Source organism: Hemicordylus capensis, chromosome 1, assembly GCF_027244095.1.
Source record: "Hemicordylus capensis ecotype Gifberg chromosome 1, rHemCap1.1.pri, whole genome shotgun sequence".
Taxonomy (NCBI): Eukaryota; Metazoa; Chordata; class Lepidosauria; order Squamata; family Cordylidae; genus Hemicordylus; species Hemicordylus capensis.
The window spans coordinates 33,906,645-33,922,290 of NC_069657.1; the positions used below are offsets into that span (position 1 = coordinate 33,906,645).

Here is a 15,646-nt window from a genome sequence, read left to right on the forward strand (position 1 = left end):
GTAAGACCATCCTTGCCTGCCTCCCTCTCCAGCTCCGAACATGGAGGTGGGGAAGAGAACAGGGGCGTAGCAAGGTTGGAGTGGGCCCAGAGACAAGATTTTAAAATGATTTTAAAAGTTTGAAAGCCACTGCTTCAATGTGTTGGAGCCCATGCACTGAACGGTTGAAGAAGAGGAGTGTTGTTCCTGCCACATTTCACACTTTCCATTCCAAATCTCTCCTGATCCATAGGATGTCACACCACAGAATTTCCTTGCTGTTCTTAAAGGTGATGCTGAAGCAGTGAAGAACGTCGGATCAGGAAAAGTAATACAAAGGTAAATGGAAAGATGTCTGACAAAATGAGCACTAAGGAGAGCCAGTGTTGTGTAAAAATTCGTGTCTGACTTGGTCCAGCGAGGGAGACTTTGATTAAAATCTCCAGTTGGCTGTAAAAAGTTCACTGAGTGACCCTGGGCTAACCACTATATCTCAGTAGAGGTGTGCACGGAACTGCACCTCCGCGGTCCAGCACTGCGGAGGGGGGCTCTTTAAGGACAGGGGAGGGTGTACTTACCCCTCCCGCTGCTTTCCCCCCGCTAGCACACCTGTTTTGTAAAGCATTTGGGGAAGCAGGGCACCTCCCTGGCACCCCTTCCCCCGTTCCTCAGCAAAAGGCTTCAGAAAGCCTGACTGTGCATGCGCACGTCACATCTGCACATCGCATCGTACGTTGCGCACGAGCGCACATGTCTGAGGTACACACGCATGCAACATGCAGACATGACATGTGCGCATGACGTGTACATGCGCAGTCAGGCTTTCTGAAGCCTTTTGCCGAGGAATGGGGGAAGGGGCGGCAGGAAGGTACCCTGCCGCCCCAAAAGCTTTACAAAACAGGCGCCCCAGTGGGAAGGGTAAGTACACCCTCCCCCGCCCTTAAAGGTACACACACACACACCAGCGCCAAACCAGTCCCGTGTCCGGACTGGTCCAGAGGCCTTTAGAATGGCCTCCAGACTGGTCCGTGTGCATCCCTATACCTCAGCCTAGCCTACCTCACAGGGTCATTGTGAGGATAAAAGCGGTAGAGGGAAGATACTATGTATGCCAGCCTGAGTTGCTCAGAAGCAGACTTGTCTTCACCAGTGCAGTCTACATAAAGACAACAGGCTTATTGTTTCTTTACAGTGGCCCCAAAGATCACATATTTATCTATTTTACTGATCATGGAGCTCCTGGACTTTTGGCTTTCCCCTCTGATGATGTAAGTATTCTTCAACCTCCATAGGACATTGTGCTATCCTCAGGGCCATATTTTCAGGTGGGAAGCAGCTGCGGCTGCCGAGGGAAAAGAGGATTGCTGAAAGTTGCCCCTCCCCTCCATGTGACATGGTTGGGATGCTTCTTGACATGTGCTATGCCAGCGTTTATAGTGCATTTCTCATTGCTTTATTGACGGCACTGGATATGAACAGGGGGCCTTTTTGTTTTACAGCTCCACGCGAAAGACTTGAATAAAACCATCAGTTACATGTACCATCACAAAAAATACCAGAAGGTACCATTCCTTTTTTCTGCAGCTGGAGAATAGTAGCAGCCATGCAAATTGCATAGGAAACAGCTTTGTAACCTCTTCCAACTGCTCATCCTACGATTGTTGATGCAAAGGGGGAGGTGAATAACTCTGGCAGTGGAGTTCTTGATAGAGATGAGAGGACTGAGATGTGCAAGAAGCAGAGAAGATGGTTGCAGAAGCCAAGGTTGGGGGTGAGCATAGTGGATGGATGAGGGAGGGCTAGGAGAGGAGAAGGCAGTTTGATAGGGAAATGAGGGAATGCCATTGCCTGTTTCTTTCATTCTGTGCCTCATGATGCCTAACATAAATTGCAGATGGTGTTTTATATTGAGGCATGTGAATCCGGATCAATGATGGTTCATCTACCTGATGATATCAATGGTAAGTGAAGAGCTGGCATTTTGGTCTGGGATCCGTCAACTTCCCCTGCTTATAGCCAAGGTGATCTGTGTCGGGAGAAAGTTGAAAACATTGAGGGGAACTTTGGACCTTTAACAGCAGCTCTGGTTAAATTTGGCTTTAAGTATTGGGAGCCTTAACATATCTGCCACCAGGTTAGTGTTTTGCCCTTAAGAGTAGATATGTGGTTAGATTGGTTGTGATGTGTGTTCAGAATCAGTAGAACAACTTTCTTCCAGTTTTGAAAATAAATTACTGGGAAGGGGAAAATCCCTTCCACACAGCACAAAGAATGTTGTGTGCCGAAACTGGTGATGATACACCAGTAAAGGACATCTAAACACTTTGAAATATTCAGGAATCTCTGCCCTCACTATCTCCTGTGTGTAACTGGATCCTGTAATGGCATTGGTTATGTTGCTCCACACAGTTTCCTGGACACATTTCCTTTTGATATCCTAATGCACACATGATGTGTTTAAAATGCTCAGTTTTTAAGAGTACAAAAATACACCTGTTTTGTCTTGGCACATCCAGTCTACATTTCTAAAAGAGATCCTAAATTCAAGCTGAACCCTCAATGACTGCTGTAAGTGGAGTACAACCCACTCTACGGCCAAATGTATGAGCACGCATTTTATGGGAAACATGACCCCAAACCAATTTTTCGGAAGGTTGCGGCCCTATCCTCAAGTGACCAAATTGTTTTTATTTGGGCTGTAGATGTACTTCACCATGTCAACATGTATAGCATCTCTGTAAAATTGTCAGCAAAATCCAGGAGTATGATACAACTCGTAAGAACGTAGGAAACTGCCTCATGCCAAGTCAGACTGTTGGTCCATCTAGTTCAGTACTGTCTACACAGACTGGCAGTGGCTTCTCCAAGGTGGCAGGCAGGAGTCTCCCTCAGCCTCGCTCTTGTTTGTCGGGCTGGCACTGCCTGCCCCAGTGGCAAATCTTACCCAGGTTCCCAGTACTTTCAGCACCAACTCTAATGTTTTGCTTAATCTCCAAGGAGCATTCCCCGTGTTTAAAAGCTCTTCATGGCTGGGCTCTCCTCAACGAGAGGCAGCCCTTCCATGAGAAGAGTTGAGTTGAGGTGGTTGTGTCAGGTAGCAGATTATTGGGGTGCCGGCAAGGCCCCCTCCTGTCTCCACTGATTTAAAAAGGGTGTGTGTGTTTTTTAAAGGGCTGACAACACTTGCACCCTGCCTCGGGAGCACAGAGGTCTTGAGCTGCTACTGTCCTAAGTGCAGTTGCACTTAAAAACTAGAGTGAACATATAAGGCAAAAAAACCCCAGTCCCTTCGAAATCTAGGGTAGTTCTGAGGGTCGGGGTGCCACGACATGTTGGGGGATCCCCCCCCTCCTGCAAACCACCATGGCTGTCAGATGATCAGTAAAATGGGGTTAGGAGAGTGCTCGCTCTCCTAACGTCGTTTAGCAGGGTGGCTTCGTAGGCGGGTTTGCCGCCATGGTGCCACCGGGACCAAGCCCGAGCCCGGCGGTACATGCGTGTGCAAAACCAGGCCGGGCTTCCTTAGCCCGGTTTTGCATGTGCGTGTGAATAGCTTCTAAGTGTTTTCAGTTTGGAGCCCTAATTAAAAGTAAACCAGCCAACTGAGATCCAAGGAGTCCATCCTGTAACAGGTTGCTGGATTGGGACACCGGTCCATGCTGGGAGAGCTCCAGTGTGTGTATGGAACTCTGTGGCCCACAACTGCTTTCCTATTCACTTCTTTAGAGGGGAGAATTTTCAGTGTGCTTGGAGCTCTGGACTGGGGCAAATGTGTCCAAACTGGCTTAAATCCAAGTACTTTGCTTGAACCAAGTGGTAGATCAGGCTATTAGGCGAGCACTTCTGGTCACTCTCTGTCAACCACAGGCAGCAAATAATGTTTTTCCACTTACCTTGCAGTTTATGCCACAACTGCTGCCAACCCTAAGGAATCTTCTTACGCATGTTACTATGATGAGAAGAGGGACACATACCTCGGTGACTGGTACAGTGTCAATTGGATGGAAGATTCTGACGTGGTGGGTCTCCAAGACCTAACATTACTGCTTTGTTTCATGCTGAATTGTGATTTTAGTGCACATGTGGACAACTTGTTCAGTGCTAAGAGGCACATTGAATTGTAGAACGGTAGCCAAAGTTCCCAGTATGCTCTTTATTTTTAATTATTTATTTATCATATTTTTATACTGCCTGATATGCACATCTCTAGGGGGTGTCCAAAATGTAAAACAATATTTAAAAATCAACAGATTAAAATACACAAAACAATAAAAAGAGTAGCATAAAACAGAAACACAATAAAAACAGTTGCATAAAACAATTATTAAAACAAATTATTGTTTTAGGACCAACAAACGGAAGTACTTTTTCACACAACGTGTGATCCACTTGTGGAACTCTCTGCCACAGGATGTGGTAACAGCCAACAACCTGGATGGCTTTAAGAGGGGTTTGGATGACTTCATGGAGGAAAGGTCTATCAATGGCTACTAGTCAGAGGGCTGTGGGCCACCTCCAGCCTCAAGGGCAGGGTGCCTCTGAGTACCAGTTGCAGGGGAGTAATAAGCAGGAGAGAGGGCATGCCCTCAACTCCTGTCTGTGGCTTCCAGCGACATCTGGTGGGCCACTGTGTGAAACAGGATGCTGGACTAGATGGGCCGTGGGCCTGATCCAGCAGGGCTGTTCTTATGTTCTTATGTACTATTCATTCTAATTAATAGCCTGCGAGAACAAGTGAGGCTTGAGGGTCTTCCTGAAAATAAGCAGAGAAGGAGATGCTCTTATTTCAGCAGGGAGCATATTCCAAAGCCCCAGGGCAGTGGAGGTGTTTCCATTTTAAACAGAATAGCGCATTTGGCACATGAAACATGCAGGCATGCAGCAGTGGTGCATACCTCTGTTCCCATTTCTGAGCAGTTTGTCCTGTACTTACTGGCTCCTGCTGCCTCTGGGTCCTTCAAGCAGTGACTGAGGCCTGAGCTGGCTTAGGAACATAGGAAGCTGCCATATACTGAGTCAGACTATTGGTCTTTCTAGCTCAGTATTGTCTTCACAGACTGGCAGCGGCTTCTCCAGGGTTGCAGGCAGGAATCTCTCTCCACCCTATCTTGGAGAAGCCAGGGAAGGAACTTGAAACCTTCTGCTCTTCCCAGAGTGCCCAATCCCCTGAGGGGAATATCTCACAGTGCTCACACTTCTAGTCTCCCATTCATATGCAACCAGGGTGGACTCTGCTTAGCTAAGGGGACATGTCATGCTTGCTACCGCAAGAACAGCTTCCCTCTCCGGCTTGCTAGATTCATGTGCTGTGATCCTGCGCAGAATAATAATAATCAACTTTATTTGTTAGCCACCCCATAACAAATTGATTTCTGGGCGGCTCGCAGCACAACATTAAAATATCCACTAAAAACACACAAAGCGCACACATGCAAAGGCTCTAGCAGTGCGTGGATGCCAAGTTATAGTGTTGTTTGTGCCTACTGGAGGTCTCTGTGCAGGCTTGCAACATTTGCATAGTTTCACCCCACCACTGTGCTATTTTGGAAATGGCCAGCCCTCCCACCCACAGGAAATAATCTATCATTGGATTAGCATCAGTGGCTGACGTCCTGTGCCGTGCCGTACAACATCAGCATTTTTGACCCATTGGCGCTTCTGTTCATGCAAAAAGCAGCCCTTTTGGTGTTGCACAAGAGTGTACTTGCACAACTACCTAAAACAGTCTGCACAGTTTTCATATCCCTCTTTGCAGCCCAGCCCATGAAAATTGGAAACTTCTGCTATACCAAAGGTTGCCAACCCTTTTAAAACAAGTGTCCCCCTTAATGCCCCATTTATTGGACTGGCTACTCCAGTCACTGGCTCGCATTCAAATTAAGTTACTCATAAGCAGTCCTGATGAAATCAATGAGACAAGTTGACTTAATTTTCTGAAGCCTGTCAGGCTGAGGGGAAGGGTATGCTGAGCTTCAGCACATAGCCAGCCAATCGGGTATAGAGGAGGACTACTCCTGCTCACTCTCTTCCCTCCCCTTCTGCAGTGACCACATCGCTGAGGAAGCATTGACTTCAAGCTGGCAATTATCAGATGGGAACAAATAGCACAGCTGTAGTGTGGGGAAGCAAGAGGGCTTTCAGTACCCCCTGGGAACCTATCAAGTACCCCCAGGGGTAAAAATACCCCCTTTGGGTACTAGTGACTGTGCCTGATTTTGGGAATATGTTAATTGCAGGTCAAATTTAAGTAAAGTTGTCTGCAGTAGTTATCAGAGGTCTCTACTTATGTAGCGTCAGCATGTCCTTTACAACCAGCTGACCTTAAGAGTTCTTCTGTCTTGGCCAAACTAGTTTATTTCCTCTCCCCCACCCCCGCCAACACATCCTCACACTCTCTTTTGTTTTGCTTAACATCTATCATGAAGAATACTTCTGGATAAGTCTGCTGCCTACTTTGATATTTTAGTTGTTCCTAATAAAGGCTACTTTATCCTGTTTTAGCTTTTGGGTGTTCTTAATAAACAATTGTTGCTATCTTCCTAACTGATTGTTCAGCCCTGTGCTAATCTTCCTTGACAATTTGTCTGAAGTAGCATTTTAACTTGAAGCCGGTTTGCCATGTCATTTGTCTATTAGGTGCTCTGTCAGCAATGATCTTTTACTGTCACATCCTTCCCAGCAGGAAGCTAAATCATGACTTCTGTATTTCCCTTGTGGGTCAGATGTTGGTTTAATCACATGAACATCCTCTTTTCTTTTTGTCTGCAGGAGGATCTGAAGAAAGAAACTCTCCACAAGCAGTTTATGCTGGTAAAGCAACGCACAAACTCCAGCCATGTCATGCAATATGGAAACAAAGTGAGTCTTGAGCTTCAAATGGGTTTTGAGGTTGCCTTGTTTTGGCCCAATGTTTAGTCTGCTTTAAGGGGCTCTATAAGGAGAAGGTCACCTAATGGTGCAGTGGAGAAATGACTTATCAAGCCAGAGGCTGCCAGTTTGAATCCCCGCTGGTATGTTTCCCAGACTATGGGAAACACCTATATCGGGCAGCAGCAATACAGGAAGATACTGAAAGGCATCATCTCATACTGCGCAGGAGGAGGCAATGGTAAACCCCTCCTGTATTCTACCAAAGAAAACCACAGGGCTCTGTGGGCGCCAGGAGTCGAAATCGACTTGATGGCACACTTTACCTTTATAAGGAGAAGAGACCTCAGAAGCCAACGCCCTTTCTGCACCACTTTCTTGGGGCTCTGTATTTTCATGGCTGCAATTCCCGGCTACTTCCAAAAGCATGCTTTCACATGCTTTTCCGACTACTTCCAAAAGCATGCTGCTTACAGCCTTCCAGTTAACATCCTATATTTCCTAATGAAAAACCTCCTCCTTTTTATCTGCACTTTGATGCGTTTTTATCCACCCCTTTGCAGAATCCAGAGAATTAAGGGGTGTATTATGCAAGGAGCAGGCAGTAAAGTAAAAGCAGCAGGTCAGGAACCCTAATAAAGCCCTTGAGTTCCACATGCAGCAAACGATGTAGCCTACTTTCCTCTTCTCCTGCTTGTTCTCCATCTGCTCCACCTCCCAGTATAGGACTGAACTAGGCTGTAACTAACTTAAAGCATTCTTCAAAAGTTGGCCTGGATCAAGAACTTTATTTCTTCCTCCAGGAAACTCTGGGTGGCATGCATAGTCTTCCTCATAACAACCTAGTGAGTAGGCTAGGCTGGAAAGATGATGATTGCCCAAAATTCCACAGTGAGCTTCCTGGAAGGATTTAAACCGAACTATCTCTGATCAAAGTGCAACACTCTCTCCAGTACAGCAGCCTGCTTTGCCCCTTCTTCTACAATCCTGTTTTATAGTTCTCACATAAAGACCTTTATATGAGACATATAGAACTTGGGTATTAAGTTCTATAACTTATAATAAGCAATATTAACTTACCACATATTCCTTGCTCACTTGAGTGACTTGTGGATAACCCTATATATCCTTATTCCAAATATATTGCAAGGTCAGATGGGCATATAGGAAGTCGCCTTCTATAGAGTTAGACCTTTGGTCTATCTAGCTCAGTATTACTTGACACTGACTTGCAGTAGCTCTCCTGGTTAGCACTACCTGGAAATGCCAGGGCTTGAAGCTTTGATGGTCGATGTGCAACTCAGGTGCTCTGCTACTGAGCTACAGCTGGCTCTGCTTAGCTTCAGCAATATAACTGTGTCCTGTACCTAGAGTCTGTTGTCTGGGCCATGACTGTTTCCTCTTCCCCTACCCCACTTCTACAATATGCTCTGTTTGTAGAGCCTTTTTCAATTCCCTAACCTGCCAAATCTATGCTCTGGCAGACAAGTCTATTTCTTAAGAAACAGAATATATTGGGAAATACAGTTGGTGTGTTCTGTGGACGTGTGTAGTATCACTCCAGGTGTAGTGCAGTGGCCGTAGATGGATACAGCTGTGAGAAGGGCGGGTTCAGATCCTTGACCGGGAAGCTTACTGAGTGGCCTTGGATGAGTTAAGAACATAAGAACAGCCCTGCTGGATCAGGCCCAAGGCCTATCTATCCAGCATCCTGTTTCACACAGTGGCCCACCAGATGCTTCCAAGAAGCCCACAGGCAGGGGGAGAGGGCTTGCCCTCTCTCCTACTATTGCTCCCCTGCAACTGGTATTCATGGCATCTTTCCTCCTGAGGCTGGAGGTGGCCTATAGCCACCAGACTAGTAGCCATTGATAGACCTGTTATCCATGACTTTGTCTAAGCCCCCTTTTAAAGCCATCAAGCTAGTGGCCATCACCACATCCTGTGGCAGAGAGGAGGCAAAAGAGAGGATGAGCCCACGGGATTTCTCTGCCTGGGCCAGTCAACCCTGTCGCCTTTGGACAGCTGACATCTGCCCACTTGAGAGGCCCTTAAACAACTTACTTTATTACATCTTTGTATCAGCCTCTTCAGGCTGTCTGGCCAACCTCCGAACTAATACTGCCGGAACACTGCAGGAAGAAGTGCCCAAGCTGTGGAGGGCTTCCTGACTGACACAGCACCGGTATTTGCATGAGGGGGAGGGGATTTTGCTGATCTGTGCTTCCCCCTGCACCACACACAAATATGTCCCTTGTTGGGTTGCCACAGGGCACTTGCAGGCAAAGCTGAAATCTGTGAAATTGAGAAGCTGCCATAGGAAGCTGTCCTAGACCAAATCTAGGACCCCTGGTCCATCTGTCTCAGTTTTGTTTGCACTGACTGGAAGCGGCTCTCCAAGGTTTTGGACCAACCTGGAGATGCCAGGGATTGAACTTGGGACCTTCTGCATGCAAATCAGATGCTCTGCTACTGAGCTACGCCCCCCGCCCCTGCACAGTCACTGCAGATGAGTTAGCAGAAGCTTTTGTCTGCACAGGCACTTCTTCCTGAAGCCTACAGGCAGCCTCAGTTAGGATGTTGTCCCCTGAGTGGAAAGACAGGACAAACTTTTTTCAAATAAAATAAATTTGATGCAAGGATTTGGAGGAAGGGGAGAAGCAGCAGCTTTTCAGTCCCATCATCTTTGAGCAAATAAAGCTTTGAAAAAGAGCATGACTGTTGAATATGTTTCTGTCTCAAGTGTTTAAGTGGAGGGGCTTTTCGTTTTTCTTTACAGACCATTTCTCATATGAAAGTGGTGCAGTTCCAGGGCACAGCCAAAGCTGACAGCACCCCCATTTCCTTGCCACCAGTCAGTGAGTTGGACCTCACACCCAGTCCCGATGTGCCCCTGGCAATCCTGAAGCGCAAACTGATGGCCACCAACGATATCTTTGAGGCCAAGGCAATTGTAGAAAAGATGAAGAGACTTCTAGAGGCAAGAATGGAGATCTGCATGTATATTAATGAATGTGTCATATACATTTTGAGGAGGAGCTAACTGCACTTGGGTACCATTCCACATTATCTTCCCTCTGTAGTGGTCACTTCTGGTAGAACAAACATTATACATCACTGAACTGTCCATGCAGCAGTGATCTGCAGAGTTAATATTGGCCAACATGAGGGGTTGTGCTCCAACAAGGCAAGGGACCACAAGGGCTACTGTGTGATTTCCAAGGCCGCCTTGATGGTGTAGCTTCAAAGTTGCTGCAAAAAGACTTTAAGAGCTCTTTCAGGCAGCAGTGGAACACTCCTTCCATTGAACAATCCAAGTGATCCTTGCAATATGAAAATTTGCACATATATCTAATCCTATCAAGGCAACCTCAGAAGAGGTAGAGTCCACCTTCTGCACTTAGATGGTAAACATTTTGGGGGGGTTGGCAGTAGTGCCCTTCACTTGCATGCCCAGCAGTGGGGAGGGTGTGTAACTCCATGAGAAAGGCCAGTGTTATCAGCTCCACCCTCTCAGACATATTGTTCACATGCACACGACCCTTTCAGCATGAGACAGTGCCATGTTGAAGCAGCTCCTGAGCACATGAACGAAGGCAGCCATATTCCAGCTTGACTCACGTTCCATTTTAGACTCTGGTGATGAGAAAGTGGAGGTCCCTGTCCAAAATCCCACTTCCTGGGGCTGCACTTGGTCTCATAGTTGCTGACCCAGAGGCAGGAGTCGTGTAGGACAAAATAATCTGTAACCATGGGATGTCTTAAGAATTGACTGAAAGGGCAAGAGGCAGATCCTGGCTTTAGGCACCCATTCAGACTTTCCATCCAGTGAAATTTCTTGCTTAGAAGAGTTGACACAAAGATTTCTCAGTGCAGTGAGAGGAGCAACCTAACAGAATTTTCCAAATAACAGTAATGGGGAAGTGGCAATCTTTGATGGCCTCCCCTTCCCCAGGAAGCCCTCTTTGCAACACAAAAATATATCCCTGGAGGTTGCATAGCCCTCGGAGACATATACTTGTTGGCACAGAGGGCTTCTTAGGAAAGGGGAGGGTGTCATATAGTGCCACTTCCCCACTGCATTGGTGCAGGCAGTTGGGAAGTTCTGTTAGGCTGCTTTCTCACTGCACTGGCACATCCTTGCTCTGTGTCACGGTCTTGTTATGTATCAAAATCTCTAGTATTTGAGTGAAATTGGATTCTCGTAGGGAGGGTTATTAGACCATACTTGGGGGGAAAACTACATTGGGCAACTCAGAGTTACACAACTATAGGCCTTGCTCTAATCTCCCATGGTTTGGCAAAATGATTGAGAGGGTGGTGGCCTCTCAGCATCCTGCAGTCCTGGAGGAAAGTTATGGAGGCTATTCACACGCATGTGCAAAACTGCGCTAAGGGAGCCCAGCCTGGTTTTGCACACACATGTGAACCGCCAGGATTGGGCCTGATCCCAGTGGCTACAGGGTGGCAAACCCTCCTAAGTAGCCATCCTCTTAAATGAGCGAGCACATTTTTTTGGTCGTGTGGCACTGTAGGGAGCGCGCGGAAGGGAGGGGGGATTCCCATAATACATTGCGCATTTGCACAGTGCATTATCAGAGCTCCGGGGGCAGGGCAATGCACAGTGGTGCGTCCCAGCACCTTGACCCCCAGAACTGCTGGGAGCGCAGCCAGTCATCTGGGTCAGCGATCTGGGTTGGGAGGGAGGCTGATCGTCTGTGGAGCAGGTAAGTGAAATCTGCTCTCCCTGGAGCTCTTCTCATCGACCGTGAGAAGAGTTCCAATATCTAGACTCATTTCAAACTGGCTTCAAGCAGGGTTGCGACTGCCTTGGTTGGCCTGATGGATGATCTCCCTATTAGGTACAATAAACTGCTGGGAGAGATCCTCAGGAGCTTTGGTGCAGGGTGTTGTTAATATGCTGATGACACCCAGATCTATTTCTCCCTATCAGCCATCAGGAAATGGCATAACTTCCCTAAATGCCTGCTAATGGGGTTGATGAGGGATAACAGATTGAAGCTGAATCCATTAAGATGGAGGTACTGATTGTGGGAGGGTCTCTGGGACAACTCAGAGGGGCCATATAACACCGATTCTGAAACAATTGCACTGGCTGTTGCTAAGCTTCTGAGTGAAATACAAAGTGCTGGTGATTACCTATAAAGCCCTCAATGGCTTAGGTCAAGGGTATTTTAGAGACCGCCTCCTGCCGCCTTTTAAGATCATCTGGGGAGGTCCAGTTACAGTTGCCACCTGCTTATCTGGTGGTGACTTGGGGCCAGGTCTTCTCTCTGGCTGCCCCAGGGCTTTGGAATGCACTCCCTGTCAAAATAAGAGCTTTTCCATCACTGATTGCTTTTTAAAAGATCCTTAAGATACACCTCTTGTTTTCTCAGGCTTTTTAATTAAAATTAATTTTAAACTCTTTAATTCTAATTGTTTCACTCTGTGAATTATGTTTAATTGTCTTTATCCTGTGAAAGTGTTCTGTTTTTATTTTTATATTGTAATTTGGATTGTGTACACTGCCTAGAAATGTATATATCAGGCAGTATGTAAATATGATAGAGAAATAAATGTATGTCGGCCAAGGATCTTATTCTCCCCCGCCCCCCAATAGGAACTGATAACTGCTGATGTTGAGGACTGCTGATGTTGAGGACTTCAGAGCCCAATGGAGAGTCATAATTTTACTAATGACTGAATTTTCCGTGTGTGTGTATTTGTATGTGTGTGACTGTACAGGCCAAAGAGCTAATCGAGGCATCTATGCGCAAGATCATATTCACTTTAACTGCCTCTGAAGAGCTCACCAAGCAAATCTTGTCAGACAAGATGGACCTCGGGAGTTATGACTGCTATGAGTCGGCAGTGAATCACTTCAAAAGCCATTGCTTCAATTGGCACACTCCTCTGGTAAGCCTCCAAGAACCAGCTACAACTTATTGTAGGCTATTTTTGATCGATTGTCGTTCAGGAGATTTTATGGTTTGTTAGCATTTCTGTCTCGCATGACCCATCATTATCACCTTGTTTATATGACTTAATAATTTACCACTATATATTCTGTATGTCCTTTTTTCCAATTGTATTATTGTATGATTGGATCTTGTGTGGAGTGCCTTACTGAATATATTGGTGCCATGAAAGCACATCCATCTTGCTATAATTCTAATAGGAAAACATTCACCTTTTTGAAGTCCTGGGCTGACATTCCCCTGAGGTCTCCACACAATGAATGGATACAATTTTTTTTGTGGGGGCAGCATTTCAGTGGCAAGCTCTGCACACCTACCACCCCATATGTCTGTTCTGTTGCATGTCCCAAACCTGTGCCTACACTTGTGCATGACAGGTCACGTGTAGCCCAGAGAGGTGCTGGGACACATACAAACCATACATGTGTAGGGATACTGAAGACATGCAGTAGAATGTGTGTACTGGGGGTTGGGGGTGGAGTGCTGTGTGCGCATTCGTTCAGCTTCCAGGAAATCCCTCCTACCTAGCAGTATGGGATGGAAATCAAGATAACCGTTCTCCTCTTGTTTCCTTTCAGTATGAATATGCCATGAGGCAGTTGTATGCCTTGGTTAATGTCTGTGAAATGGGATACCCCGTTGACAGGTATGTCCAAAAGGTGTTTTTTGTTCTTGTGTTTTCAAAACAGAAGTGTAACGTTAGCAGGGTTTTATGAAGAATCGGACTCTGTCTAGCTCAGGATTGGCTGGGTTGACTGGCAATGGCTCCCTTTAGCATTTTGGGAAATTGGGGTTTCCTGCAGATGCCGAGGATTGAGCCTGAAGAATTCTGTATGCAAAGTGGGCGGTCTGCCACTGAGCTATATAGCCCATCCCTATCTTTCTTTAGCAGAACTGATCTCCGAAATATTCACTCACACTGCACTAAATCTATCATAATGACACTGAGGCTATTCTCACGCACAGTGGGAACCCAGCTAAGGGAGCCCAGCCTGGTTCTCGCTGTGCATGAGAACCGCAGGGAGCTGCGCAGCTCCTGGTGACAGAAAACCCTCTTGGGTGGCCCCCCGCTTAGCCTGGGTTTCAGGCTCAGGAGCGCTTGAAAAGTGGGTTAACGGCTCGTGTGTTGCCGCAGCACGGCTCCATGCCACAGCAACTCACAAGTAGCCCCCCAACCGAGCGGCTCCCCAGAATGCCCTGTGCACTTGAGCAGGTCATTCTGGGACTCCCGGGGGCCAGGAGGCCCCTGAACCCTGCCGCCCCAACTGGCTCTGTGACAGAGCCAGTAATCGTCTGGGCGGCCGATTCAGCCACCCAGGGAGGGCTTGTGTGCCGGGAGAGCGGGTCAAGCCCGCGCTCCCTGCACACCCCATTCAGGCTCTCCACACTGCTTGTGTGGAGAGCCTTACTGAATATATCGGTGCCATGAAAGCACATCCATCTTAGCACATTCATCTTGCATTTACCATTTTGTCTTGCAGAATACAACTGGCTATGGATGAAGTGTGCCTTGGATATTAACAAAAACATGCAGCCAATTAATCCTGCAAAAAAGCAATTTAATGGGAATAAATCAAGCCTGGAATGCATATAAAGCCAAGAGAGCCCGGTTAAGAGCATCCACTATCAAACTCCTGGTGGAAGGTCTCTTGGACAGCTTGGACCAGGTTCTGCACTTTAGTGAATGAAACGGCATCATGATACCTCTCCCAAGTTTTTGCTGCATTCCAAAAGCTGCTTCTTAATTTCTCCTGAAATTAACTATTTTGTCAGAATCTTCACAGTTGCAGTGTGTTCTGTCTGCAATCTTCTCCCCCCCCCACCCCCGCCATTTCCCAGTGGTGATAAATATTTTACAGAAAGAAGGCTGTGTTTCCAAAGTGCTCAGTTGAAACTGAACTGCTTTTGGTTTTAATCTCTCACTCAGGTTTTTGGTGGTAGCCTTCTGAGAAATACCCAGGGAACTCACAAATGGCCTGTAGTGAATACTGTTTCTGTCTTGGGTGGTTGTGTTTTGTTTTTGTTTTTTTAATAATTGGAAAGTACAGTAATGTTTTGGAGAAGGATACATGACTAAAAGTTTTACACTGGTTTTGGAATAAAATGCCATAGTTCTTTGTGTTTTTTAAACTTTGCAAATGAGTTAATTTTTGCGCTTTAAATTGATCGGGTTTTGTTAGAAAATAATCAAAAGGGCAAAGTCCACTGTGACAGCGAGGTTATTTCGCCCACCCACTTTGAAAGATTGTCTACTGCTATGATATTTCTGATTCTTATGTAATTTGTCTGTTTGCACAACTCGGTGGGAGATTATACAGTATTTGGAGTAACCTGTGATTAAAAATAAAGTTGATGAGTTTATGGTTCATTTTAAGCTAATGCTTTTCTCTGCTGTCTTGGAATAGGAAAGTGTGTGTGTGTGTCCCCGTCCCCACGTGTTACTGTCTAAATAGTCAAATAACATGGCAAATGAAGGGGAAACTTGCATGGGAAATCTTTCCAGAAAACCCACTTCTCTGACATTCAGTCTAAGCACAAGCACATTTACTTGGAAGCAAGTCCTACTTCATTCCATAAGTCTTATTCCCAAGTAAGATTGCATAGGATTGTAGCCTTAATCCAGGTTAATCCGTCCAGTCCCAGAATTTTTGCAACTCTCACATATACTTCTGCTGTATCAACTTCTGTCGGAGCAAAAGACGTCTTACAGGAAGAAGTAGTCACAAGCTTTCTGCCTGGATTTCTGTCTTCTTCCTTGATTTCTTGGGCTCTGAAGAAACTTGATCCCTGCCAGCTGTTCACTTCCCTTTTTTCTGCAT

At 46.3% G+C, this 15,646-nt stretch overlaps 1 protein-coding gene across 1 annotated transcript in view; it reads left to right on the forward strand.

The window, feature by feature from the left end:
* Window positions 1-15,201, forward strand: part of LOC128332615 (legumain-like) — a 40,795-nt gene extending 25,594 nt beyond the window's left edge. The window contains exons 5-14 of the mRNA XM_053267115.1: window positions 233-318; window positions 1,172-1,247; window positions 1,479-1,541; window positions 1,874-1,940; window positions 3,880-3,998; window positions 6,748-6,837; window positions 9,626-9,826; window positions 12,595-12,765; window positions 13,406-13,473; window positions 14,309-15,201. Of these exons, the coding sequence (XP_053123090.1) occupies window positions 233-318; window positions 1,172-1,247; window positions 1,479-1,541; window positions 1,874-1,940; window positions 3,880-3,998; window positions 6,748-6,837; window positions 9,626-9,826; window positions 12,595-12,765; window positions 13,406-13,473; window positions 14,309-14,348 (981 nt within the window). The 3' untranslated portion in view covers window positions 14,349-15,201. The remainder of the gene's footprint in view (window positions 1-232; window positions 319-1,171; window positions 1,248-1,478; window positions 1,542-1,873; window positions 1,941-3,879; window positions 3,999-6,747; window positions 6,838-9,625; window positions 9,827-12,594; window positions 12,766-13,405; window positions 13,474-14,308) is intronic.
* Window positions 15,202-15,646: the final 445 nt, after the last annotated feature.